Raw genomic sequence first — 27550 nt, 5'->3', positions numbered from 1 at the left:
CCGCAGAATGGCAGAGGACAGAAGTCGGGGGAGATTCTGAGGGAGGTCGGTGGTCATGCAGAATAGCGCGATGGTTGCTTCCTGCGAGTGCGAGTGGCGGTAACTGGATGACAGTACACGTAATTAATACGTGGATGTCCCGGTAGCTTTCTATAGATCGATAATTGATAAAAGGGTAAATGAAACAACCGCACATTACCACCTAGGACACAGCCGTTGAGATGAAAAATCGAGAGTCCGGATCACTCACTTTTTAATGGTTTGGTTGTTGAACGGTCTTTGATGGGGCCAGTCCACGTTCTGTATGTTGTATGTTGTGGATACGGGTGAAGGCCAGTCGTATTCTATCTGGTATCACGTACCATGGGACTCCAAAGTTCTGTTTCGAGTTGTTTACCTGGATGGCTGGATGGCTGGTTGGCTGGCAGGAAGCGAACAAAATGACGGCCGCTGTCGAGAGATTGATAAGATGGTTGGAGAACATTCATCTTCCCTCAGTCACGGGGGGAGAAAGTCAGGCAGACAACCTTGGAAATCTATCACCCCCCGATCAGATGCGTTGTTTTTTGTTGTCTTTCTTGGTCCGTGGTCATGGATGCTAATCTCACTTAGCCCCGCCTTCGTCCGACTCCTAGATTAGTCACGCACCTTGCTACATGAGCCCGTAAGTTATGGCGGTGCAGCTGTGGCCAGGTTGGTTGCACTGTACTTTGTGCTCTGATTCTGTGGATGCCATGCACACGACTTTGGATATCACCAGCTCCTCTTGCCCTCACAAATCCCCTACACTTGATTATCTCAGGAGCCCCGTATTAACTCGTCCCATCAGTCGTTGTACGCAACGGCTGAAGCTGATTGGTTCATTGCCATAGTCGGTGAAGGCTCGCGAGCAAACTCTGGGGGAAACTCAAATTTCATCGCAGTGGACCCTCTAAGAGAGGCATAAAGCAATGTCAAATGACTGTGACGACAAGCATGGCTACAAAAAGATCGAGAGCTACTTTTGAAGACGAGCATCTCCACGCTCCCTACGCCATATACGGCACTCCCTTACCCCCCCTTGACCCTGAAGTTCGCGACGATGGCTCCTATGTCCCGGTTTGGAAGCAGGAGGTGCGGGATGACCAGGGAAGGAAACGTCTTCATGGCGCCTTCACTGGAGGATTCAGTGCTGGGTGAGCTCATCATTGACTGGGCCGAGCACAGATCAGCTAAATTAAATCGGTTTACATATAGGTATTTCAATACAGTCGGTTCGAAGGAGGGCTGGACTCCATCGACCTTTGTATCTTCCCGTCGCAATCGCGCAAAAGATGCGAAACAACAAACTCCACAACAAAGACCAGAAGACTTTATGGATGAGGAGGATCTGCTCGAAGCGGAAAATACGAGGAGACTTCAGACAGCTGGGGATTATACTGGCTTTGGCTCGACGGCGGCTGATACCACGCGGTTAGGTGGTTTCATGGATCTTTTCAAAACCGCTGGGGATACAATTGGCGTCAAGCTACTGAAACGTATGGGCTGGAAGGAGGGACAAGGAATCGGCCCGAAAGTGCGACGAAAAGCAGACCTTGGCGATGCAGCTGATGAACAGTGTGGAGTCCATCTCTTTGCGCCGGCTAACCTTCCAACAATAACGTTTTTGAAGAAAAGTGACTATAAAGGTCTTGGACATGAAGGTGAAGCTCGGCTCAATGTAGCCACAAGGCTGGATGCAGGAACTAACCGAAGAGCCTTGACTCCGAGGGGAAATTTCGATGAATTCGCTGGCCCTAAACTCCCGAGAAATGGAAACGCCTCTCCAAAGTCAAAACAACCTAGAAGGGGAGGTTTTGGCGTTGGAGTTCTAAACGATACTGGTTCTGATGACGATGATCCCTATGAAATGGGCCCGCAGATTTCCTACAATCGATTTATCGATCATGACAAGAAAGCGAAGAAAATAACCAGCAACAACAGCTCTTCAATGAAACCGTCAATGGGGCTCTCAAATCCACTATTAGGCAGCACCAAGCCGGTTTTTATCTCGAAGAAAAAAGCAGCAGTTGAGAAGACAAAAGCAGGATTCAGGAAATGTCACGATGGACGCCTACCGCTGGATGGATTCCTTCACGGTATAAATACCGCATGTTCGACCATCTCCTCACATGAGAAAAAGTATGCGGCACCAGAGATTCCAAAAGATTGGAAGCCCACGAAAGAGCCATCTCGCCCAGGCCCCATACAAAATTATATATCACATACTGAAGCTGCAAAGACATCATCCCTAGACCCTACATCGAGAGCTGCACTACTGGGTGAAGACCAATTACCGGGTAAATCAGTGTTCGACTACATGACTCCAGCAGGGCGTGAAAAGATTGCTAAAGCTACAGGACGCACTGACCTACCCTCAGCCCTTGGGGAGAAGGGACCAGAAGGTTTCGAAACCAGAGAGGCTCCAAAACAAAAAGACCTTTGGAACCTCGTGCCAAAATTGGACAAAGACCTCGCGACACAAGCCCTTAATCGTGGGATTCGTGGCTGGATGCCTTACGCGGAAGACGAAGCCAAGCGATCACGATACCGTTCATTCCTCGAAGTCCGTGCGGGCCTACGGGACAAGCTCCCCGACCGCGCACCGGATGCATCGACAGATAACTGGGTCATCGAGCTGCAAGAATTCGCGCGTGCCGCGGAAGTGTTCAAGCCGATGTCGGGTTTGATGGCTTCCCGCTTCACTTCCTCCAATTCCTCGGCCGTCTCCCAACCACAACCACATCCCAAAACAGAAAGAGCAGATAATGCCCAACATGAGGCCCTCCTTCGCAGACCAGATCCAAAACCTCAAGATCCCGCCGAAGCAGCTGCGAAAATCGGCATGTACGGCCCCCTGACGCGATCATCTGTTCCCTTCTCTCCCTTTAGACTTCTGTGTAAACGTTTCAACGTCCGGCCCCCAGCAAACATCTCTTTTGATACGGGTGATATCCCTGGCGGTCACGGTTATGGGGCTCCCAGTCGGACCCCTACCGCGCCATCTGGCTCTAAGTTGGATATCTTATCTAAGGAGGCCGTGAATCGGATTCTTATGGGAGCAGGAGCTGTTGAAGCGATAGGAGGTGCAGGCGTAGTTGGAGCTGAAGGTGAGCAGCAGCAGCAGCTCGAACAGCAACACCTGAAAAAGGAAGATGTTATTGTTGATCCTGGGCGAAACGAGGCACTGGAGGCAGCGAGGCCTGGCGATGCAGTGTTCAAAGCCATATTTGGCAGTGATGACCAAAACGACGAGGACGATGATGAGGGGATTGATTGATTGAAGACAATGGCACTGCCAGTTCCCCCACCCCCTTTTTTTTTTCGATCTACATGAGCTTTCACCTTATCCGGAAGCTTTTATGGTTTCTACATTTTCCTATTGGGATGTTGGAAGCGGGGGGAGAGAATAGGAGGTTGAATGGAAGCACAAAAATGCAAATCAACCGAAAAAATGAGATCTAAACTTCCGGCGTTTGACGAGAGATTAGATCCCTCTCTACCCCCTCAGTGCCGCAATGTTTCTGTCTAGCACACGATTCATAAATTGCAAGGCGTAAATACGAAGCTGATGTTCCACATAACAATATCAATGAAATTCCTGTTGGTACTTTCATGGGTTTGTATATCTCGGGCCGGTTAAGCTATCGTTCCAAGGTTATAGTTGGTTTTAAGGTTGAACCCGGATACGTAATCAGGAAGTCAAGTCAAACGAAAAGCCAGGTGCGAGAGATGAACTATATAATAACTTTCCTCTCAGCTTCTCAGCTGCATGGGCGTCGCCACGGAAAAAGGTTGTGTGCGCCTTGGGGTAATTTATGTATGTAATCCTGCCCAATGCTGGCAGGTAACTAACTAACTAGTTAGCGAGGAGGGCCAATCTACAAACGACACAATTGATTAATTGATGGATCAATTCCCAGGCCATGGGAATGTGGTGCAAAATAGTTAGTTAGGCTTACCACAGAACACCCGTGTTGGTCAACAAGATTACTCGGATGTTTGACTTCGACAATAATAAAGCTTGCCTCGCCAAAGCTACAGGATGATCAACAATCAAGGTAACAGAATGAGATAGACGCTTCCTCAGCATTGATTGCTAGATGCTTTTCTGTTTGTCTCGTGTGTTTGCCTCGTCCTGGACAGAGGCTTGAATAATCGTGATATAGTTAGTTATTCGAGTTATCGAGGTTGATTGCGTCAACAGTTCTAGAACTATTCGGGTGTGGAATCACTTGTCAAGGATGGCTTACAGTGCAAAATCTAAATATAACAAAGTAAACCGGGCCGAATAGCCAACTAAACGTGCAACTGGCTCTGCTGGCTGGAGCTTTCTCTGGCTCTCGCTAAGTTCAGTTTGCCGACCGATATCTCCACTTTTTGTCATCTCGTGCTCATCCAGCACTATTCCAGCCTTCATCTCCACCGCCAACTCTTCTCACCCTTCCTCCCTTGCTTTTAGCTGGCCTTATCCTGTTTCGTATTTGGTCTCATGGGAATATTTCCTACAGCCTGCATGTCGCTCTGCACCATGCACAATGGTGAGTGCCTTACGTACCTCTATGCCTTTCTATGGACGGATGTGTATGCATATCTAGAGCTCCTGAAGCTTGTCTTCAAGCTTCATCCACTTGCCGGGTGTTTGGGAAATCCCCTCCAGTAGCTTGAGATTTTTGTTCTTCTTGCCTTTTAAGAACCTCTGTTTACGCGGGTGTTTCTTTAACGACGCTTCGATGTTCCTGGTTCACCCAACTTTCTGCGCAGTGGCCGCTGCTGGACAATGCCATCGTTCGCTCTTGTTGTTATCACCGCCACCACGAGTCACCTCTATATATCTTGTGTAATAGATCGGCGGTCGCTAACCTTCATGCTTCTTCAATAGGGCTGTTGCATATCCACCTCCTCTCGAGGTTAGAAACTTCTCTCCCCTCAACACAACTTCAGATCGTATTAACCTGTTGAAATAGGAGAGTCTGACCAATCTCCCACTCCCACCAGCCCGACACATCCCATCCTCAATCGCACCACCACCGACGAAACTGCCCAGAGCCATCACAATCGCCCTGCAGTCTCACGATCCGTTCGCCGCCGACGGGACCTAGTCGGTGTCCCTCTGGATGTCCACTATAACCAAGCGATACACCCACACATATGGCAAAGCATCCGCCGAGAATGGACACGGGAACAACTTGTCCGCGAACGGGAGCTTTTTTTTGACACCCGAGTGACTGGAAGACCAGAAATATGGGCTGCCCTAGCAGCGGCTACCTCCCTTGTGCGTGCGGAAGATATCGCTACAGCGCAGGGCATCTTGGATGCTGCAGGGATTACCGTCCCGACAGGCGACATGTGTGATGGCTGCTACGACGAGAGTGGCGTTTTATACCGCATTCCAGAGTACATTGCCATGGATCCGGTTAATGTGGTTGAGGAGTCTGCAGATGCCACTGACGGTAATACCATATGCGTTACGACTGCGGAGCTTGGGGAGGACGTTGAACGTAATAAACTTGCTGTTGATGTGGATTCGGATGATGATGAGGCGGATGACATTGAGAGGCGGCGCGAGGAGAAGGGGAAAGCTAGTGAAAGAGACCTGATAAAGATTTCTGCGAGGTTGAGTGACCGAGGAGGTCCGGATGCGACGGTGATGATTGGGAAGAATCACACGGTGGGAGTATTAGCGCGGAGAATCCAGGCTGAAGCCGGGGTATGTATCTGATTTTCTCCAGAAACCATTCCTTTGACCTTTTTTCCTCTCTCTTGGGAGACCTCGGCAGCTAGTATTTATATGGGGCTTGTTGAGCTGACCTTGGCCCTCCTCGAATAAACAGATTGTCGGCAAACAGCGCGTCCGAATAGCGTATCTAGGCAAAATTCTCAAAGAACAAGAAAGCCTATTATCCCAGGGCTGGAAAGAAGGCCACGTCGTAAATGCCCTGGTAGTTCCCGGTTCCCGAAGTTGACATTTCTCATATTCATTTTTCAAACATATACTCCATCGCCATGCACACGCCCTCCTCTCATAAACATCGCTACTGTCAGGCTTTGCGAACTAACATTGTCATCCGTACCCGAACCATATTTTTACCGAGACTTCGTTTCTATCTCTTTTTTGCCTCGTAGGTCTCCTATCCTCACTTTTGCCATGTTTTGGAGCGGGAGTTTATTTCTAGCGGAATGACCATGATTTCCTGGGGAGTATTTTTTGTTTGTGTATTTGTTTATTCCATCATCCACGATTGATCGTTTTATCTTCTGGTAGGGTTTGTTTTCACTCTTTTCACTTTTCACTTTTCCTGGCTTCCTTTTTCAAATCATGAGTTTCAATTTTCCCTATAATTTCTTGCGCAGTGTTTCTGGAGATTTCCTCCCCAACCCTCAATTGTCATTCATATACGCCATCAGCCCTTCCAAACCTTTCTTTGTTTTCCCTCGAATATGAAATGGCCATAGCAAGTTACCATATCTGACATATAATTATGGCTATCCTCTTTCCTTCCCACCCCATCCTTCCTGCCGTCATGTTTAGCCTTGCGCAATACCCCTTGTTTCAGCAAATCCTTCTTTTTTGACTATTTTAAGATGACTATAGCCATCATCCGGGCAGTTTTCAGCAGTTATTTTCTTTCGCAGTCTGACTAATAAAGCAGCTAGTAATAAGTTGGTAACTCAGGGACAGCATTATCTTTAAAATAAATGAAATGAAAATACTGGTGATTTATTCCACTTTCACATTTAGTTATATTGTTAATCGATTTTTAATCAAGATATATTCATTTCATTCCTTCAGAACAGCTAGCTCTATTACTTAGTGGCTGATTGATCTCTCAAACTGTAGCGGAAAACAAAAAAGAAAAAAGATCAGGGAGCTGGGATAAGCCGGTTTTCAAGAGACCAGTATTATGACAATCGGAGGGGTTGCAGCAACCCTGAAGATAGAACAGGGGAGGAGATTTTTCGAATTCTGAATAGAGGAGTATTTATGAAAAACAAATTGGGCCGCTCTTGAGCATTCCATTAATCTTCGACAAACATGGTTCCAACAGATATTTAAACACATTGGACTAGCGCCTACCAAATCTTCTGGCGGTTTCATGGTCTAGTGGTTATGACACCGGATTTTGACGACCGCATCAAAACTTCCGGTAACCTGGGTTCGAATCCCAGTGAGACCTTTTTTGTTTGACCCTCTTGTTGTGTTTTCTCTATTTCCCTCCCCAAAAAAGGATTATACTTATTTTTTTGACGTATATGCCCCGGTTATTAGATATCCTTGGTTAGGGTTGTCGTCATCTCGTTGGTAATTTGCAGATTAGATCTGGTATCCGACTGAGAGAGTGCCAAGACCGGCGACCAAACAGTGCAAACATCCAATATTTACCACCAAAAAAAAAAAAAAAAATAGAACTCGATGAAGCAGAACGAGTGGGAGAAAAATAAAATAATAGCTCCGTTCTACACCAGCCGATATATACACGGAGCATCTGGACCTCCAGATTTGATATCTCACTCCGACCTCTCAATTGCCCCCTCAAGCAAAGCAGCAAAAGAAGAACACCGCAGAAAAAATCTATCCACGAGAACAGACGCAGTTCCACATTACTACTAGTAGTATTGTGCGGCCGGAGCCAATTTTATTATTTTTTTTTTGATCGCCTTTCAACTTATTTAATTTTCTTATTGGCACACCCCGTGCTTTTGAAGAAGTCCGAGCGGGAGCAGCGTGTTTGCTGTTTTGCGCAGCTCCCTGTTTGGAGTTCACGTCGAGATGGAGAACGTCGCGCAAACTCCGTTCATTCGGGAGTTAGCCTCCAGCGGTATGTTGGCTTGAATTTATACATTTATCCAATGTGTCTTCGAAAGAAGGGGCTTTCAATTGTATCTTCGACATGAAAATAATTGTTTTTAAATTAAAAAAAAGTTGTATGATCAATTATACGATGGAGATAAAGGCTGTTAGAAACAAGCGGCTAATTTTATCACCTTTTCCTCCTTCCCTCCAGATAAACGAACCCGCGACAAGGCCCTTGAATCGCTAACCCGCTTCATCCAAAGCCGGAGAGATTTGCAGCTTGTCGAGCTATTAAAGATATGGAAAGGGCTATTCTTCTGTATGCGTTCTTTCCCGTCTCCCACCCTATCCAAAAATGGCACATTCATTCCTTGCACGCCAATCCCAATGTTAACCCCTCCAAAAAAAAGAAGAAGAAAACATGACTAATATTAGAGAAATCAAATCAAAAAATCAAACAGGCTTCTACCACTCCGACCGTCCTCTAACCCAACAATCCTTCGCGCGCTCGCTTTCCTTCACACTCGTCCCCTCTCTCCCTGCGCAAACCCTCCAACCGTTCCTGCGAGCATTCTGGATAACCATGTCGCGCGATTTCCACTCCCTAGATCGACTACGGCTGGATAAATATCTCTATCTAATCCGGTGTTATGTGGGTGTTGCGTTTGAGGTGTTTTTGGAGAAGGGTTTGTCAGGGGCGCGGGCGGGAGTGAAGAAGGAGCAGGGAAAAGGGGAAAGGAAGGGGGAAAAAGAGGGTTCTGGAAAGCGGGAAGGGAGTCTAGGGAAGCGGAAGAGGGGTGAAGAAGCGGATGAAAATGGCGTGGGGACCGCTGAGTCTGGAGACTTGGGGATCTGGACGGAGCTAGGAATATATCTTGACATGCTGGAAGAGGGCCCGCTGTGTCCGATTAATTTCGACCCGGAAAATGACAATGGCAATGAAAATCCTTCTGTACGGATGCACAAGGGGCCTGATGGGTTGCGGTATCATTTGTTGGATATTTGGTTGGATGAGATTGAGAAGGTTGCTGTTGTCGAGGTTGAGGCTGATGGGGATGGGAATGAGACTGGGCAAGATGGTAGTGAGGGTAGTGAGGGCAATGAGGCGGGAAGCCCGACAGTTGCCGGGAAGACAAAAGAGAAGAAGGGGCAGCTGAAAACGGGAGTGCCGATGGAGTTACTTCTTCGTCCGATTGTTAGGCTACAGGAGAAGAGCATTTCGAAGCTGGTTAGGAAGCGGGCGGGGGTGGTATTAGATGATGAGCGGTTGGTGGAGTGGGGAGTTAGGGAGAGGAAGAAAACTGACGATGAGGAGGAGAATGAGGAGGAGGAAGGATGGGGAGGTATTGAAGGGTGATTGTTGTTTAATTTGATGAATTCATTATCAGCTTACTTTTCTCTTTTCATGACTTAAGAGCAGTTCAGGTGTACGAACCCTTTATTTACTGTCACAATAAAACGGCTTATTTCACTCATCCTGTGTTTATCACTCAATGCCCCTTTGCGCGACATCCAGAAAATGAAACTGACGATACATTTATTATCATACAAAACGGGGTGTTGGAACATACGAGATAAGATCTTTCGAATGATAAATAATATATTCTGGGAAAGGGAACATGCCTCGGGAGGGGAGAGAGAATATCAAAAAAAGAAGAAAAAAAAGAATCAAAATCAAAATCACTCAACGAGAAAGGAAACCAAGTGAAATAGTATGTATCTATCAATGGTTACTACCATTAAGAACGAATGCCAACATCCCGTATTCTTTTATACAGAGAAAGTTTTAAGAAAAGTAACTACCTATCGCTAAGTTTTTACACGCAAGGGAGAGGGGAAAGATGTAAAGAGTTATACCAGTGTGTCTAGCGTATTTATGCAAGTCGAATGAGAACTAGAGAAGAGGGATGCTGGAGCCAAGTTGCATATACATGATGGACAGTCAGGGGCAGGGGTATCTTTTTCTTGATATAGAGCTCGGTTTAGTATTTGTAGTGAACAGCATTAAACGAAAGCAAAAGAGAAGAGAAAAGAATAAAGAGAAGCGCAATTGTACAGGCAACAAGCAACAATCAGAAAACACAAACCCGTAGCTAGTTGTATCCCATCACAGAAGATAAATATAATCAATGTGAAGGCAGCAGCAGTGAAACAAAAAGGGGTGAGATGATGTCATCACCCATCATCTTCACTTCAATCCGTTAGTTTCATATTTGTATCCAGATCTGGATAGGACCGTTCCAAGTCCTTTATGGACTTCCGCTTGGAAAGGCTCAAATGGCACCTGCTCCCCATCAATACTGATGTATCCTTCTTTCCGGTCTCTGGGGATAATTCTGTAGCCAGTAACTTTCCGCACGTTGACCTCGGGCATATCGAAGAACGCGCCATCTTCAACAGACATAAGCATCTGGATTGCAGTCCGTCGACTAATGTCGCCGTTCACTGTGATGAGATCCATACATCCGTCGTTGGGGAGTGCGGCGGGAAAGAAGTTGGTGTCCGCAGCCATATATGCCATGTTGCCCGCGTAGAAATTGCCTAGTTTATCGTGTGGCACCAGAGTCCAGCCTTCGGGTAGCGGGTCGTTCACGGTGCCATACCGTAATGGTGGGAGACCGACAGCGTCTGATGATTCTTCATCGCGTAGTTGGTCAAGGCTTCTTCTTTGGGACCCAGCGCGGTAGTGATCTTTAATCAATTCTTTATTGTCGAGTTCGACCTTAATAGCAAGGTCGCAGGGATAGACTGTCTTTCCAAGCAGTCGTACCAGGAATCCGTATGTGAATCGCGCAGAGCCCATCCATCGGATATTCTCGGTACCCAGGTCTAATTCAGCTATAATACCAAAGGACTGGGATAAAAATGACACTGTGCGTTTATCACCTTGAGTGATGGAGACTAAATCAAGTGGAGTTCTCAAGCCCTTGACAATAGAAACGGCGGCCAGACTGGCCCTGCCAGTTCCATTGAGATTCCAGCTCATTGCGTTTCCCGACCCGCAAGGGATGTGAGCCACGGCAATTTTCCGCAGAGCTTCGCTCGCATTTGGCTTCTTGGCTAGCCCATTAAAGATCTCGTAAGGTATACCATCTCCCGAACAGGCTACGACAACATCATATGCATTGACGTCAAGCTTCTCCACGATGTCGACTGCGTGCCCTCGGTGACTTGTTGATTCGACATCGACTTGGCATTTAGCGGCTGCGAAAATTGGCTCAACATATCTGAGGTAATCTTTTGGGGCGTGGCCTTTTCCACCAAAGGGGTTTATGAGGACTTTAATGCGCTTTTGCCGTTGCGCTTTGCCGTAGGCCAAGTCGAGAAGTTCCTGGGTCCATGTTTTAGCTTTGGATTTATTCTCAAGGTTGACTGAATATTGCACTGAACGAAGGGTGACATCTTTCTTGGTAACTTGGTCGGCATATTTAATCGTAATATAGTCGTCAGAAAGTTCAGCCCAGAGGATGTTGAAATACGGGATAGATTGCGAAGCGGAGCCTTCGAAAGAGGAGAGGAGTCAGAAGCGACGTCTGCTGAATTGTTGAAAGACAAAAATTTTGGAGGAACCTCAAGAGCCCAGAAATAATAGTAATAATAATTGGGCGAGAGAAACGAGTCTCACCAGGGGTTGGAAAACTGCAGCAACGGCGCTGTGACTTCGACTTGATGCCTTTATCTACAAAGAAAGTATTCCCCAGTAAGCCAAACCACTGTTCGCAAGTTTCTGGGAGTCGGATGTCTTGCACTCTGCGATACTTACCAGCAACAATGAGCGCATCATCTGTCAGAGTCAAGAAAACATTTCTTCCCGCGGGAAGCGTTGCGCTGTTTTCTGAGTTGGACTGGAGGAGGCCATCCGTGACCGACGCCATCCCGTTGTCGCCGGACAGACCAGCATCGAGTGCGGTGTCAATAGTCATAGCGTAATACACTGCGCTATCATTACGGGCTTGAGCGAGATTGGCGACGAGGGACGTGTATCGACGGGAACGGCATAAACAATGAGGAGAAAAATGGCAGCGGCGAGAGCGAAAATAAATAATGATCAAGGTTTTGGCTGCAGTTGTGTTTCTCAAGGTACAGGCAAGGCTAGAACTTGCGCTGGTCTCAGCCCGCTAGCGGAGCCCAAACGCTTGCAAAAGTCGCCGCTTGTACGGAGTAGATGCCGGCATACATACGCTGTATATACGTCCCGCGCTGACTTGCGGGGTGTTGACTAAATAAGCATGGGCTTTTGTCATCTGGGAACGTACCCATGCAAATAGGGAGGAATCAATGCCAGGGCCAGCCGCCGTGCGCCAGGACTACGGACGGAGGGTTTATGTTCAGCTCAGGCTCATCCCTACTTACACATACCGTTTACTGATCTTCATATGTCTATACTTGTTCCGCATCTCGGTAAACACAAGCAGTCAAGTTACTCGGTCTTAAAATGAAGCTAAGAGAGCCCATTAACTAACTCATCTGTCTGGCAAAGAAATCCACAGTATTAGATATATTGAACCTTCAATGGTTCAAAGTAGCCGGAGAAGCTGTCAGTTCTTCTGATTTGAAAGAAAAACAAACTGACCATGATTGCTAAATACAAGATAAAAAGGAAGTGAAACTCTTGGACTTTCATATTGCAATGCATGTCCAGTATGAATCCTTCTCCCATATTTTCAGATCATCAATCTCCGGGCTGTAGTCCATTGAGAACCATCATAAACAATATATACAGTTAAATATACATGACATTACAGAGCTAGATGCTAACCCACACCAGCCATTCTAGCAATCAATAGGTTTCAAACTTCAACGCCAGTCACCACTGTGGTGAGATACCAAGGTCGAGTAACCATCAACTTCAATAACATCAAATGTTGCATCATCATCTTCATCATCTTCTTCTTCTTCTTCACCTCCACCAGCAGCGCTTTCCTCACCACGGATATTATATGTCATCTTTAGATGAGCATCGAAACGTTTTATAGTCGAGTTCGCAATCTTCTGTGGTGTGGTATGGGGGGAGGACTTAATTGCATTAAGCAGTATGCTGTCAAGAAATGCAACCACCTGATCCCTGCGTACAGCCCATAACAATGGTTCAGATTGCATCGCCTTTCCTGTCTCACAAAGGACAAAAATTGAAAGCATGTGAAATTAGTAAGGACACCCGAAGATAGCTGTGCTAATTTTGTTGATTACAGACTTGCGCACCGCACATATCAGCTGCCTCCATGCTAACTAATACAACCACTTGGATGTCCCACAACTCAGGCTGCCAGGATCAGTAAATTTAGTTGTATCCCCGTTAGTTAGAGACTTCTCTAAGCCGACCCTTCCATGACCTCGAAAATCCCACCCATAACAAATCGTGGTTTAATACCTATCCGCAACGAATTGACGTGTTGCGTATTATCACCATCTGACTCAACATCAGACAACGGTCTAATACTCATGTTCATGTTCCAATTGAAGTTGGCCTCCGCATCCCCAATGATCATTGGCGCTGGGATAGGATCTACAGGTCGCGGCTCCATAAGGCCCAACCCAATCTTCTCGACCGAGTCCTCAGCACACCGATAACGCTCTTCACTCAGCGCCAAATCCACAGCAGACGGCCGACGACGGAGAAGTAGAGATGACAGTCGAAATGATGAGGTTGCAGAACGCATTGTGAACGGGCTGCCACTGCGGCTACGGTGATACATACGATTCAGGGATGCTGAGCAATGGTTCCGCCGGCTTGAGCTTGTGGGGCTAGAGTCTGGAGAAGAGATGGGGCTGCTTGTTGTCGACATGCTCCTGGCGTAGCGGAATGGATTTCGCCGTGGTATTGGTGGTGGTGGTTGTGTATAACTGGTCCACGGCGACGGGAGGAGTTCACTGGCCTCGGCGATGTCGCCCATTCTGAAAGAGGGTGGAAATTCTCTATGAATTTTCAAACGTTTGAAGGTCGTTTCGTGCTGGGCTGGAGCGCTGAAAGGTTGTATGCAATGACTGATATTGTAGCTCAAAGCAGCCGCAAAATTGTGTTGGGAGCTGAACGCGATTTTCACAATTTATGAATTGAAGTGAAATTGTAATCGGATCACAGCTAAGATCGCAGGAAATGAGGGGTGACTCTGCAAGAGCCCCCAAGAACAAGGTCTGAGTGGACTAAGCGGATTGATCAGATGGAGAATGGCGGGATAGTGCAGAACGGTATTAAAAACAGGAATGAATGACAAGGCCAAATAATTATCGAGTGATTTCTCAAGAAGAACGTGGCATGTGGCAGTTGAGCCACCAGCAGAAGTTATTGCTCTGTCCTGAGCTCTTGAAGAGTTAAGCCAGGTGACAAACGGCAAACGGCGCGAAAGACAACAATAACTAACGACGAATAAAGCAGAGAAAATAAAGACCGGGAATGCCTCTCTTAAGTCGTCAAGAAGAAAAGAAAAAGGGTAAACGGAGAATATGGGAAGGCTATTGAAGCGACATGGACAAAATCCAGATCTGATACATGCGAAGATAACAGAAACCGATAGTGTGAGAGAACAAAAAGTCAATTACATAGTAGCCATACAGGAATATTTATACTTTCAACTTGTCAAATCCGATACCTCGCATTCCATGGTAGGAAGATACATATATACATGAATATATTAATGCTTGCTGTGAAATTCGGCCACGTCGACAACGTCCATTTGCGGGGAATCAAGCAACTATCATCACTTCTCATAGCTTGCATTGGTATTATTGAAAACCCCAAGCATTCATTCTCTCCCTGCCAAGTATCTGCAGGAACCTAACCCCCCTTACACGAGCAGGGATAAAAAGGGAAAAATTACCAAGAATGAAAAAGTATGGAAATCCCAACCACCTTGTTCCTTATCTGCCCCACTAAGAAGCATTTGATACAGCTTTCTGTTTGAGGTGGGTGGGAACCTCCGGGTAGCCTTTCTCCCAGCCTCATCTCTCCCTACTTGTTTCATCGAGAAGATCCAAGCACTGATGGAATGAACCGCTGAAGGTCAAAGGTGAAGAGAGGAAGAAGGAAAGAAGTCAAGCGGGACGGGATGACGAGTTATATAGCCGAGTTGAAGATTTCTACCTGCCATGTCCAAACCTTTATTGCTTGTTGTTGTTTGTTATTTTATTACTTTTTTATTCCGTATTTCAAGGTAGGTAGCACACACTGTCCCTTCATTTCGGTATTATCGTCTGCTTGAACCAAGGATTGTCAATGCTGTTTGGTGCATCACGGCACAGTAAGGAAAGTTTAAATATATGATCTTTTAAGTTCAAGGAGGAAAAAAAAATGAACTCATGTCTCACTTTTGATACATGAGGATAGGAGTTTGTTTTCAGTGACAACGTTTGTGTGTGTCGTAAATTCCATTTGACAGCATCGTTGTCTATCTCCCTTCAACACAATCCTACATCAAGTTCTTCTTGTTGTTAGAGTTACATATATGTATATGCACAGAACTAGTGGTTAAGCAACCTGCCCCTGTTGCTGACGCCATGATTTATCTTTCAAGGTCGATCTACGTTCGCTGCACCAGCGTTACGAAGCTTGTCAGTCCTTAAAGAAGCATAAGGAGACACGGCAGGGAAAAATAGGAAGAACCGACTCCCCCGCCCTCGGACCATGGGCATGTAGGTGGTAAACGCACTGTAGATGCAATTAGTTATAAATTATATAGGTATCTTCTCTTCGAAAAAGGCACCGCTTTCGCTCTCTGTCATTCAAAATCAGATAGTACATGTACACGCAAGTAGGGAATAAAATAGGTAATAAATGCAACCAGCAAGACATATGTAAAAAATGGCATGATGAAAGTCATAACAGGCAAAGGGTAATAGAGAAGGGGGAAAGGAAAAAGAAAAAAATGCATTAAAATCTACAAACATGAAAACTAAAAAGAAACAGGAAAAAAAAGGAATAAGGACTCAACGACTAGGAACTGAAACACCAAAATTGAGAATTGAAATCGATCAAAGGATGAAAAAATGAAAATAAAAATCCTGCATTCTTCTTCGCTGCAATGCGCATATTTGCTGTTTCTCAAAACCACTTTTGTGTTGCTTTGAAATCTAGAATACCGTAACTAGAAACGACCACAAAAAAGGAGGAAAGAAGGACGTGGATAAATCAGGGGAAAGGCGGTCACATCGACTGATTTTCCCTCTACCCAAATTCGTTTCGGTCACAGCCGTCGTCCAGTCCCCTCTCAACTTGTCATGTATATCGTTATCTGTATGTGTTCTTTAATAAAGTAGTGATTGTATACACGTAAAAGTATATCTCTAGGGAGTATTGTGGGTTATCATAACTCTGCAGGAGAAAGATTCAATAATAAAACAAATGTGAAGAGGGGAAGGGGAGAATAGCTGAAAATGCATGGAAAATGCCAATAGTGGAAATAGATGTATAGGTGTGAAAAAAAGCAAAAAAAAAGAAAAAAAAGTGAGAGCGAAAGAAAGGGAGAGGGAAGGGAGGTGTAGCAATGAGAAAAAAAGGAGATCATGGATGGATCATTAGTGGAATCTGGAATAGGTCCTGGTAAATGGGCAAAGGAGGAAAATGCACTTGAACTTTGCTTTAGCGATTATTCCCGGCCCTGCGACCGACGCATCGTGAAACTCCGTCTGATACTTTCGCCCCATGCAGAATTGTCTAGCGACTCCATGACGCCCTGCACACTGACAGAGCTGTCATTATCCGGTCGATGGGTTGTTATATCATCTGGGCCGGGAGGAGTGGAACTAAAGAACGTGCGGCTTAGGCGCGGAGACGATGAAGGACTTCTACTTGCCCAGTCGGCATTGCGTGTTTGTGAGCCTGAGCTTTGGGAGATATTTGTGTCAATAGAAGGTGGGCTGAGCATTCGTCTGCGACCAGCCTCATCGCGGGAGGAGCGACTTAACGAATCTGGCGAGAGCATGGGAGAAGGCAAAGCTGAATCCGAGGGCTGCGATGGCCTGCTTTGGCGTTGTTGCTGCGGTTGCTCATCTTGCTCGCCATCTTCCACAAAAATTTCTGGAACAGCAAACTGTGGCACAGAGCCGAGGCGGGAGTCATGATCAGGTTCATAGCGGCGACGGAATTTTCGGGACCAATACAATGTGTCAAAAAAACCAATCACTACGTTTCGTCGGACCGCTTCTTCTACGCGCTGGAGGCGAGCTCGGCGACGGAGGAATTCCTCGAGTCTGCAAGGGTAGGGGATATGTTAAAATATATTAAAAATAGTGGTGCTTGAAGAATTCTAGTGCATGGATATTGGGACTTACCTCAAACTCTTACTATCAGTGATCACATTGTAATGAGCAAGAATCATCAGGCAAGAAGTGAAGGAAATGCCTCTTTCAGGGTCTGCCGAAACGAGGACTTCTTCATAAAAAGCATTCATGCGAGCGCGCTTTCTGCGGATTTGCTGGACGGGGATGCGATCAATCCTACGTTGCAACTTGTCCAAGTCAATTCCATCAATGGCTCGTACATATGGCGTCTGACTTGATTCCCTGCGATGGACTTTGCAGTCTTCCACGATACGGCCAACTGTGAAGTCACCGTCGTAGATGCGCATCTCAAATATGCCAGATAGCTCCTACCATACTAATGTTAGAATTAAGGACAGTAATTAATGGTTATCTGGCTTGGCTTACCCCTAACAACCTCGGAAAAGCTTCCTTAGAGATATATCCAGTTCCATCAGGATCGTAGGTAGCCCATGCTTGTTTGAAACGCCGGATCTCCTCTCTGCTGATTGCATACAGCCCGCTGCTTCGTTGGTAGACATAAGAAAAACTCTCGAAAATAAGCGATACGAAGAGAGATACAAAAATGTACATGCTAAGAATATTCCAGGAAATAAAAAGAGCGCGGGCCCAAGCGGCACTACCGCAGTCGCTCTCAAAGAATCGTCCCTCGGCTGTGCAGTAAGGTGGCGCCATGGTAGCAAAATCTTCCATTATCTCGTTCCAACCCTCTCCAGCACTTGTACGGAAAAGAAGAACAAGTGCCCTTGGAACATCTCTGAAATTGATATTGCCATTTTCCCCTTTCCCAAACTTGGTAAGGCCAAATATCTGAGTGAGGGCAATTGCATAGACAAGGAAAAGAACAAACCAGGTTGCCAGAAGGTTGCCAATGGCCGTCAGACTGGAAGCAGCGGTCTTGAATAGCTGATCGAGCTCGCTATTCCGAGGAATCATCAACAAAGCTATAGAGACAAGAAATAGTTTATGGAGACGTGTAAAGACGATATTCTCGTATCGAATTACTGAGAGTATTGTTGTGATAAAGGTTCCAGGTACCGAAACGATCGAGTATAAGTCCCACGAACTTCTACTGAATCGTTGCCACGTTAGGCCGACAATTCGAATGAAAATATTGGCGATATAGAATAGCGTTAAAATCAAAAATATAATATCTGTAACATATGAGTTGCGACTCCTAAGCATTGTGAGAAGGAGGGAAAGGCGTACCTCGAGTTCTATCCCACCAGACAGATTCAGGGTAGAATTCAAGAACTAGGAGAAGGAGATGGAATAACAGAAGGGCTGTAATAAACCTTGACCAGCGTCCGTGTTTTTTGACTGCAATTTTGTAACACCACGATTTGATTTTACTGCTATCCTTGTCAATGGACCGTTTGGAAGGTGATATTTGTCGTAGATGTTTGCGAAGTTCCAGCCAAGATCGCTGCTCAGCAGTCAAGAATGCTACCCCGGTTTGTTCAGTGTAGTTTCGCATAAAGACGGAGACAAACAGTGTCAACACGAAGACAGCGCCGAGCAAGTTGAAAACGATGAAGAAAAGGCCATTTTCTTGAGATGCAAGGGGTTCAGGTTGTTGGTTTACTCCAGTTATTGCCATCGATTGCCATAAGACACCAGTCCAGCCTTCCTGGGACACAATTTGGAAAAGAATGAAGAGCGATTCCCCGAAATTGTCGAAACTGTAATACGGATTCGAAACCGCCCGCGGTGCCAAAACATTCCATGCATATGGGGAGCTCATATATTCGCCCACACAGTGGTCCAATGAACTGTGCCCAAAGTTATTATCGTTGCAAGATTTGAGCTGCCCGTTGAATAGATTCAAGCCGTAGATAGCGAATGGGACCAGGAAACTCATTGACACAAATGCCGCCTAGATACGCGTCTGTGAGAATGCTGAAAAGGAGAGGTAGACTGGAAAATATGCGACTTACAGAAATAACCTTCCACCCACCCAATATAATCACGGCGTGGAAAGTTTCTCTCGCACTGTCACTGACATTTAGCAACCTCAAAGCTCGCAGAGCCTTGAACGCACCCACAACACGCGATGTGGCAGTAGCGTTAAATATTGCCGATACAACGTTGATCCACAGCGTAACCAGCACGACCCCGTCAATGAAACCCCAAGAGCCTCGAAAGTATGCATTTGGTGTCCAAAAAAAGCCATCTGCAATAACCTTTATCACGGCCTCAATAGTGAAAAGAATTGCAAAAGTTAGATCTGTCCAGACGAACCAGTTACTGAGACCAGGTTTATGAGTCTGGAGATAATTTCGTTGATAAAGGGGTGAAGATACGCAAGCAAGCAAAACCATGGCGACGATCGCAGCATAAAGGAATGCTGAAAAGGTATACCACACTGGCTTGTAAGGATCTACCCCCTCGAAACGACTGCTCCCTCGACCCGGTCCAACAATTCTCTGGCATAATCGTCGTAAAGGATGTGTGGGCTTAAAGATATACAACGAGACATTATAATTAGGATATTTTTGGAGGTACTGTCGTTGTGCACGCTTCCGTTGCTCCGACGCAGAGAGAACCTCTTTAGCCATTGCAGTTGGATCTGAGTCGTCATAAACTTTGGAAAATTTCAGTTTTGAATAGAAAGGATTGGGTTCTCGGTTCATGATCCGGTTTTTCAGTGAGATGAAAATGTTGGTAGTGCCGTTACTATGTTCAGGATGGCTGGGTTGGGTCTCCGTTGGCGGGATATCTGCAGGTGGCGATCGCGGCGGCTGCTCATCGAGAAACTCGTTGACGACAGCATCCTTCAGTAGCATTTCAAGCGCCGCAGGGCCATGATCGAGTGGGTCTCGGTATCGTTGAGAATTGCGACCAAGTCTAAATATAGTTGAGAGTGAAAGATTCCCCTGAGAAGACCCACTGAGCTGCTTCTGTTGTAAGAAAGCCTTCACCTGCTGAATCCGCTTCTCGTCCTCAGACACATCAAAGCTCTCCTGGATAACAGCAATGAACATGTTCAGGACAACAAAGTTAGCCAGAATGAACCACATAGTCAAGAAAATAGCTGAGATCCAGCCTGTGTTCCACGGATAGGTAGATTGGACTGCTGAGTATAATATCGACGTCCAGTTCTCGCTGGAAAGTATTTGATACATTCCCAAAAATGAGTTGTATATGTCGAAAAAAGTTATTTGTACATCATTCCCATCCATATCCTGCGAAGGTATCTGGCCCCGGAATAACTGGACAGCGAATATTGAGGCCAAAAATGTAATGAGAAACACGAAGATAATGAGGTTGAGCAAGCCAACTACGTTCTTGAATACCGTCTTGATCAAATCGCTCATCACGGAGAACGCAAGAACGATGCGATATATACGCAATACCTGAAATATTGAAAGTGAGGCGTATGCTCGACTGGAATATCGTATTGGCGGTATTAGAATGATGCAGGTAATGATCGCAAGCGCCAAGTCAACCCAATTACGGGAGCCTCTAAAGAAATTCCTCCAGTCAGACGCAAATCGAAGGCATACTTCAACAGCAAGAATAATGGTGACAAATATTTCAGTCCTGTCGATAAGTTGTCGCCGGGCATGCCCCATGGAGGAACTTCTGAGACACTGAACTACAAGACCGAATCCAATCACAGTAATCCAAAGCCAGTAAGTTCGATCATAGAAAAGTTTCAGTCCACGTAGCTTGCGAGGGGTATCGTCCACGAACTCTCTCTCGTCAATCTGTTCACTGGCAAATGCGCTGCGCCTGCTTTCTTCCCGGATAACTTGGAATGACGACGTGATGACAGCAACTAATAAGTTGACCAGCCACAAACTGAGGATGACAAACGAGACGACGAAAAACAAAGCAGCGCCAAGGAAGTCAGTATCAGTCATGTAGTAAAGGATGTCGGTAAAAGTGTTTGAGCTCATGACTACGAAAACGAGCTGCAGGGAATGGGCGACATTGTCAAAGCTGATAGTTCCGCCATAAGGGTTGCTGCCTTGCACACAGAGGGAACCCTCAGGGCAAAGGTAACCCTTTGCATCGACCGCGCCTGCTCGTCCATCAGGCAAAATCCAGGGCTTACTGGCACCTGTGCCAACCTCACGGTAACCCCCGCAGAATTGGATCTTATCAGGCGCAGAATTCAAAGTAAAGTTATTTTGGTTCTCGGGATCAACCCAGACGCAAGTCCGGCGCATGCTGGACTTGAAGCTTTGGACGCCTACAATGGCGAACAAGAGCCAGAAAAAACCAATGAGAAAAGCAACATGGACCAGTAGGGGGGCAGCTTTTTTCAAACTTCGGAAAATGACCTAGAATTTATATAGGATGTCAGTTAATGCCCAAGTTCGTATATGAAATAGAAATTTCTGAATGATAAAAAGAACATACCGAAGTACCATTAGTGAGACCCAAAAGTCTCAGAATTCGAAGGCAGCTCAGCATTCGGAAAACATAAAGATGATGCCCCGACTCAAGAGATAAGTTTGACAAGACAAAAGATATCCAGTATGATACAACAGCAAGAAAATCTATCCTGGTGAATGAATGACGAAAAAATGCCCGGCGAGCAAGACGGAATCGCTGCAGGGAGTTAGCATCCCCAGACGGGTCCGTTGTGTTTTGAATACCTGTGAACGACCTTAAAACGGATACTTGAGGTTCGACCGGCTCGCTCGAGTGCCTTTTAGAAAACTGTCGTTGTGGCATCAAAAGATCCTTCCCCTTTGCGACCAAAGCTTTTCTTAAACCAAGTGATCGATCCAAGGTACTATATTCATCTGCATTAAATATAAGTCCAGAGACAATGATCCTTGCGCTGATCTCGAGCGTATAAATGATAAAGAGAACGAGGAACGCGTAGTCGAATGGGGGATTCCCCCAGCGACTCCCCCGTTCGCCTTTGTATACCGAGGATTCAATAGCTAGTAATACCGTCTGGACGATAATGAGGACGAGAATTATCGGCTCTATTGAGGGGTGGATGAGGATTTCCAGCAACCCTCTCCGTAGTCGATTGTTCGGAGTGAAGATACCCAACGAATTGCCTTTGAGCGGGTTTTCCTCTTTCTGATACGCATCTGGGTTTCGTAGTTTGGAGAAAAGCGATGGGCGCTTTTCAGGTGGGAAATCGTCCTCTAGCCCCGGCGTCGATATGTCATGGGCGTACTCCGTCATTGCAGGTAGCGATGGTGGAGCCTCGAGTCGGGCATTCTTAAGCGATGATTTGTTCCGAAGTGATTGCTCAACGATCTCCGGTTCATGACTAATATTCACCACACGTTGCGACATCATTTTCATCATCGAGCCCGCTCTTGATAGTGCGGAATTGGGAGCAGGCGAGAGCTGACGTGTCCTACGACCTGGAAAATTCGGGCTGCTGGAGCCACTACGCACCCTATTATTCCCTTCTTCCAAGTGTGGTAGATCATCGCCCAGATGTGTCCCAGCGACTGTCGGCTCTTTAGCGAAGTGCACGCTGGGCCTGTCATGTCGCTGGCCATGCGAGGTGGAAACGCCGTCAATGGGTTGTTGATATCTCTGATCTGTAAGTGGTGTGGTGTCATTTTCGTTCGTATCAGTCGGGGACATGTAAAGTTCCTCGTCGTTGGGAATATGGCTGCCCATATAGGAAAAGGGAGTCATGTCATCAGATTCCCTCACATTAGCTTGGTAAGAGCGTTGCTGAGCTGAATCCTGGCCCGAGAAATGCGAAGGTGATGACCCATCGAAGGCCAATCCAACGGAGGCTACGGCTTCCTGAAAACTGTTGTGTGTATACGGCTGGTCATCATCAGCATGGGATATAGGGGAATTATGATGAAGATGATCGTGGGACAAATTGACGGTCTGGAAATTATCCATCCCGCTCCGCCCCGTCGGACCGGGAGAATCCTCCGCTATCCGTTCATATCTCCTCCCAATGCCCCTGCGCCCTATTATCGACGTTCTCTGGACAGGAAATCCCTCGGGTCCCGCAGTGCTGCTGCTGCTGCTCGTTCTTCTGCGTCGCTGCTCTGGTCCATCTCGTGTCACAATATCTGGGGGTCTTGAGAGGTCTTGCAAGGGGATCGACTGGTTAACAGGAAGGGAAGCGGAGTCATAATTACGCGGGTCATAGCAGTCGTTATTGTAGTTGTGCGGCGACGCCATGCTGATTGGCGTTGGCTATCTGGGGGAGGACATCTCAAAATGCGAACGATGCAAACCGCATGGGAAACCCCAATAAAAGTCCAATCCGGGTGTATGAATTGTCACAGGCTGCCACCTCTTCGCGTGTGTGCAAATGAACAGTAGCGCGCAAATTGCTCTGTACGTAAATAGTATGCTCGACAGTAGATGTAATGGGTGGGGGGTTGGGCTGCGAAATCAATAAAGGTGGTGTCTATCAGTGGGCTGATTTAACCGGCGCTCTGGTTATTCTGGCGGGAGGGAGGTTGCGGTAATTCGGCTCCTGATGAACAGCGCAAAAAAATTCGCATCATGGGGATCATACAGTTAGCTTCATGATATTTTATCTTGGATTATTGTCTGTTGGCTGCTCAGGAGAATGGAAGGTTAGGAGTTACATATCTGGCTCAAGTCCATACAATACGGTACATGTTCTGCCATGTACCCCGAATACACCAACCAGAAAAAGGGCATCATAACCCAAGCAATTTGGACATCTAAAAAAAATAATACCTATCGGCCAAAAAAAAGGCCTTATATGCGTTCCAAAGTAAACATAAAACACTAAAAATTTCTTCAACTAACATTTCTCTTGAGTTATGTACTGTACATGACATGACAGGTACCTCTACATACATGTACATCTGTTCTAAAAATATTCTAGCATAACGAGGTTACCTACAAAAATTACGAGGAAATGAACACCCGTAATAATCAGCCTTGTAAGCACCTTTACAATTCCTGAAACATAGGAGTCCGGAATTCTCCATTTTTGTATACCAGTCACTACAAAAATTCATGCAACTCAAATACATACTAGTAGCTTCTGCATACCCCTAGTCTGTTTCCATTTTATCCTGGCCACTCTTGCTCGCCTCTTCAACATGTCTCTTGACCCCTTCTAGAAATGCGCGAACGGCATCTCCTCCTCCAAGTGGGACCCCACCATGGCGCATAAACCCGTTGTTTGCCACTGGGATTTTCAGCGCATCGCTGATGCTAGGTAGTCCACCATCGCGCAAGGCAACAGTGAGGCTACCAAGGCTCTGCGTGAATTGCGGGGAACGTAAAACCCTCCTAAGGATATCTCGTTTTTGTTCAAGAGTCAAGGTTTGCATTGCAGATTTCGCGGCTTCGGAGCCAGGCTCGATGTTATTGGGTATTTCATCGATGTTTGATTGCGAAAGGAAGAGGAGACATGTAGGAAGAAAGCTAAGGAGATGGTTGGCCGCTTCAGAGTCCGCTGATTCAATGAATGGAAGCGTTGATGAGGGTTGGAGGAGATCTGAAAGTGTTGTGAATAGGTTGTCGGTCGTTTCTGACCCCGACTGTTGATTTCCGGATTGTTGGAGAGATCTGAGGAGGTTTTGGATAACCGAGGATGGATCTGACGAGGTAGTTGCGCTTTTTGTGGCAGTCAGCGGCCGAACAAAACATATATACCATAACAACGAAGCTGAAAGAGGTTAAAAAATTGGGATATAAGTTCTAAAATTCGTTGCTTGAGCCATGAACATGATATCTGTGTAATTACATAATGGTATGGATTGCAATATGCAAGCATGAACCACCCCATTTTGTTTTCTGCTTTGTTTGTTTGGTTTCTTGTCTTTATAGAACCTCCGATTAAAATTGCGGAAAAGTGTACCTACGCTCTTCCACCGTCCGCTCCGCCTTCCCGCGACTCCTGGCCCTCTTCCCGGATGTCTCCTCCAGTAGCACCCGGTCCCGCGCCACCGCTGCCCCCTCTTCGGTGAATCGGATTGTGGTCTGCGCCTTCGACATCCTCCATGGTTTCATCACCATCACCCCCGTTGCCATCGTGACTATTCCGAGGGAGGTTGGAGATGGCATGGGCAACATCGATGTCCTCGCCTTGTAGTAAAGCGTTCACGATCCGTCCCACTTCTAGGTCCCTTGTGCTGAACCAAGCTGGGTTTCCATTCGGATGTTGGCTACCTGATTGAAGCCAAAAAAGGTGTCTCTGCGAGCTGGATGAGAATTTCAGCGCATATACTCTTCCGTTGGTGGGTCTGTTGGTGTTAGACGAGTTTTGTGCACTGGTGGGGTTGTACGGGGTGAAAGTTCCATCGGATGGGACCATGACCAAATCTAGCTCTGGTTCATCGAGCGACGCAGATCGTCGACGCCAGCAAAAGTGTACCAGGTCATCTTCTAAATAGAGGTAAATATAGCCAGGAGCGGGCTTAGGTTTTACTCTTGGCGGGGAAACAGAGGTCTATATTGGGTAGTGGCTCGTCAGATGTTTTTTAAATGTCACAAACCTCCAGTGTCTGGGGCAGGACACCAAACGTCGGGGATCCATTGAAGAACATTAAAGAAAGCAGCCATTAAAGCGAACTACTTACATCAAGATCACAGAGGCCGGCTTTGAAGGTGATGAGAGGCGCTATCGACATGGCTGCAGTAGGTGTCTCGTGGCGAGCCAGCAATCAAGGATATACCACTATTGCTATCGGAGAGAGTTATGTGATCGGGATCGAGTAGACACCTACGATGGCGATGCTACCGATTGATGTGTCGTTGATGATGTTGTTGTATACGCGCAGAAGGTGCCAAGTCAGGTGGTTGGAGCTCCGGATTGGCACTAGTGCCTTCGGCTAATGTGTAGGGCAAGGGATCCCACAAAAACACCGTGCCTTTACGTACACCACGACTCCGACACTCAACGACCATCGACAACTTGGATCTCCTCCAACTCTCAATTTCCTTCTTTTCCATATCTTCGTCACATTATCCAATATGTCGGCGACTTTGGACTCAAAGTCTGTTGGCCAGACGAAGAAGTTTGGAAAGGGCGAGAGGACCATTCCCGCCCAAAAGGCACAAAAGTGGTATCCCACCGAGGATGAATGCCAACCGAAGAAAGTCAGTATCTTTTTATCGCCTTCGCTTCTACTGCCAGAATACAAATCTATCTGGGAATTATTGCCATTGTTGAGAAGCTTTTCTTCAATGTCTACAATGCATATCGGCGGGGTTGATAGGCATTTCATTGACACATGCACAATTTTGCGATCCGGCACAGATCAAATCTCAAGTTTAAGGGCTTTCCACAATTAAGAAAAACTGACAAGAACGATATCAAAACAGGTTCGCAAGACAAACCACCCTGCTAAGCCCCGGCCCAGTCTTCAACCCGGCACAATCCTCATCCTCCTCGCTGGTCGTTTTCGTGGCAAGCGCGTCATCCTCCTCAAGCACCTCCCACAGGGTGTTCTCCTCGTTACTGGTCCTTTCAAACTAAATGGTGTTCCTCTCAGAAGAGTAAACGCCAGATACGTCATTGCCACGAGCGCAAAGGTTGATCTCAAGGGCATTGACGATAAGGTTTTAGAAAAAGCTGCCGAATCTGACTACTTCAACCGGGAGAAGAAGGCAGAGAAAAAGGGAGAGGAAGCGTTCTTCAAGCAGGGAGAAAAGCCCGAGGTATGTTTTTGCCCCTTTTGTGCGTCGAACGATGTATCTTGTTTGGCTTCATGGTAATAATTTTTTACGTTATTCTTCGGGATGACTTTTTATATGGTGCGCGTATGCCCGGATATTCTGGTTACTAACATATGGCATGATTGGAACAGAAGAAGAAAGTCGCCACCGCCCGTGCCAATGACCAAAAGGCTATTGACCAACCCCTTTTGGCCACTATCAAAAAGGAGCAGTTCCTTGCCAGTTACCTTTCCTCCAGCTTCAGTCTACGGAAGGGCGACAAGCCTCACGAGATGAAGTGGTAATCTGGTGCGTTGTCAAACGAGGAAATGGAAATAGAAAGAAATTGGCGGCGTGTTTTTTTTCTTTTTTCACTCTGTTTTTGTCTGTTTTCATGTGTGGGCTTTGTTTGGGGAAACATTTTGCTCTTCGGAAGCAATTAAAAAAAAGGGAAAAAAATATTAAAAATTTACACCAAGCCTTTCCAAAGGTTCCTTTTCAATGAGATAATGTACAATCCCATGGCTATGGCGACTCTTCTCACAATTAATTTGATGGTTTCATCAAAATCCCTTTATTCCATTTGGTGAACCCCCACACGCCCTCTTTTTTTATTCTGCAAAGGCATTCCTTAGCACACGCCGCTTGCAATGCAATACCTTTATCCGAAGCTCCTTGTTTTTTGCCCTTTGGAGGGCCTGGTTCTTACTTCTTGCTTATGCGGCAGGTTGTATCCTCATTATCAACTATTGCAGGTCCTCACATTTCCAAGATCTCATCCATTCCCATAGGAGGTTTAAACACGTACACGCCGACATCGACCAAGCCTCGCCGCCGACATGAATACTCCTAATATGTACGCTGATATTCAAGCTCACAAACCAGAAT

General features: G+C 46.4%; 9 protein-coding genes and 1 non-coding gene across 10 annotated transcripts; 5 read left to right on the top strand and 5 right to left on the bottom strand.

Moving 5' to 3' along the window:
* Positions 1–975: 975 nt before the first annotated feature.
* HCBG_03611 (DUF1604 domain-containing protein) lies at positions 976–3645 on the top strand (the record flags this gene model as incomplete). The annotated part of the gene is made up of 2 exons (XM_045430660.1): positions 976–1175; positions 1237–3645. 2 exons carry the CDS (start codon positions 976–978, stop codon positions 3296–3298), a joined length of 2262 nt encoding a protein of 753 aa, XP_045288803.1.
* A 904-nt stretch (positions 3646–4549) lies between these two features.
* Positions 4550–5984, top strand: HCBG_03610 (uncharacterized protein; the record flags this gene model as incomplete). The annotated part of the gene is made up of 3 exons (XM_045430659.1): positions 4550–4559; positions 4986–5728; positions 5853–5984. The coding sequence occupies 3 exons, from the start codon at positions 4550–4552 to the stop codon at positions 5982–5984; spliced, it is 885 nt and encodes a 294-aa protein (XP_045288802.1).
* A 1125-nt stretch (positions 5985–7109) lies between these two features.
* Positions 7110–7196, top strand: HCBG_11024. Its single transcript has one exon. It is a non-coding gene; the product is annotated as a tRNA-Gln (tRNA).
* A 254-nt stretch (positions 7197–7450) lies between these two features.
* HCBG_03609 (uncharacterized protein) lies at positions 7451–9170 on the top strand (the record flags this gene model as incomplete). Its single annotated transcript, XM_045430658.1, has 3 exons — positions 7451–7838; positions 8025–8132; positions 8275–9170. The coding sequence occupies 3 exons, from the start codon at positions 7790–7792 to the stop codon at positions 9168–9170; spliced, it is 1053 nt and encodes a 350-aa protein (XP_045288801.1).
* A 331-nt stretch (positions 9171–9501) lies between these two features.
* Positions 9502–11938, bottom strand: HCBG_03608 (sphingosine kinase; the record flags this gene model as incomplete). The annotated part of the gene is made up of 3 exons (XM_045430657.1): positions 9502–11314; positions 11439–11492; positions 11577–11938. The coding sequence occupies 3 exons, from the start codon at positions 11734–11736 to the stop codon at positions 10002–10004; spliced, it is 1527 nt and encodes a 508-aa protein (XP_045288800.1).
* A 672-nt stretch (positions 11939–12610) lies between these two features.
* HCBG_03607 (uncharacterized protein) lies at positions 12611–12913 on the bottom strand (the record flags this gene model as incomplete). The annotated part of the gene is made up of 1 exon (XM_045430656.1): positions 12611–12913. The coding sequence occupies one exon, from the start codon at positions 12911–12913 to the stop codon at positions 12611–12613; it is 303 nt and encodes a 100-aa protein (XP_045288799.1).
* A 66-nt stretch (positions 12914–12979) lies between these two features.
* HCBG_03606 (uncharacterized protein) lies at positions 12980–14209 on the bottom strand (the record flags this gene model as incomplete). Its single annotated transcript, XM_045430655.1, has 1 exon — positions 12980–14209. The coding sequence occupies one exon, from the start codon at positions 13705–13707 to the stop codon at positions 13126–13128; it is 582 nt and encodes a 193-aa protein (XP_045288798.1).
* Positions 14210–16395: 2186 nt separating this feature from the next.
* HCBG_03605 (calcium channel subunit Cch1) lies at positions 16396–23197 on the bottom strand (the record flags this gene model as incomplete). The annotated part of the gene is made up of 6 exons (XM_045430654.1): positions 16396–16999; positions 17081–17397; positions 17456–18222; positions 18278–18944; positions 19006–21357; positions 21437–23197. The coding sequence occupies 6 exons, from the start codon at positions 23195–23197 to the stop codon at positions 16396–16398; spliced, it is 6468 nt and encodes a 2155-aa protein (XP_045288797.1).
* Positions 23198–24051: 854 nt separating this feature from the next.
* Positions 24052–25714, bottom strand: HCBG_03604 (uncharacterized protein; the record flags this gene model as incomplete). Its single annotated transcript, XM_045430653.1, has 3 exons — positions 24052–24619; positions 24868–25454; positions 25585–25714. 3 exons carry the CDS (start codon positions 25633–25635, stop codon positions 24052–24054), a joined length of 1206 nt encoding a protein of 401 aa, XP_045288796.1.
* Positions 25715–25899: 185 nt separating this feature from the next.
* On the top strand, positions 25900–27334 carry HCBG_03603 (60S ribosomal protein L6; the record flags this gene model as incomplete). Its single annotated transcript, XM_045430652.1, has 3 exons — positions 25900–26104; positions 26330–26665; positions 26815–27334. 3 exons carry the CDS (start codon positions 25979–25981, stop codon positions 26965–26967), a joined length of 615 nt encoding a protein of 204 aa, XP_045288795.1.
* Between the last annotated feature and the right edge of the window lie 216 nt (positions 27335–27550).

This window comes from Histoplasma capsulatum (assembly GCF_000150115.1).
Source record: "Histoplasma capsulatum G186AR genomic scaffold supercont2.4, whole genome shotgun sequence".
NCBI classification, from domain to species: Eukaryota; Fungi; Ascomycota; class Eurotiomycetes; order Onygenales; family Ajellomycetaceae; genus Histoplasma; species Histoplasma capsulatum.
The sequence above is the reverse complement of the archived record's forward strand: the minus strand, read 5'-3'. Positions and strand labels throughout refer to the sequence as shown.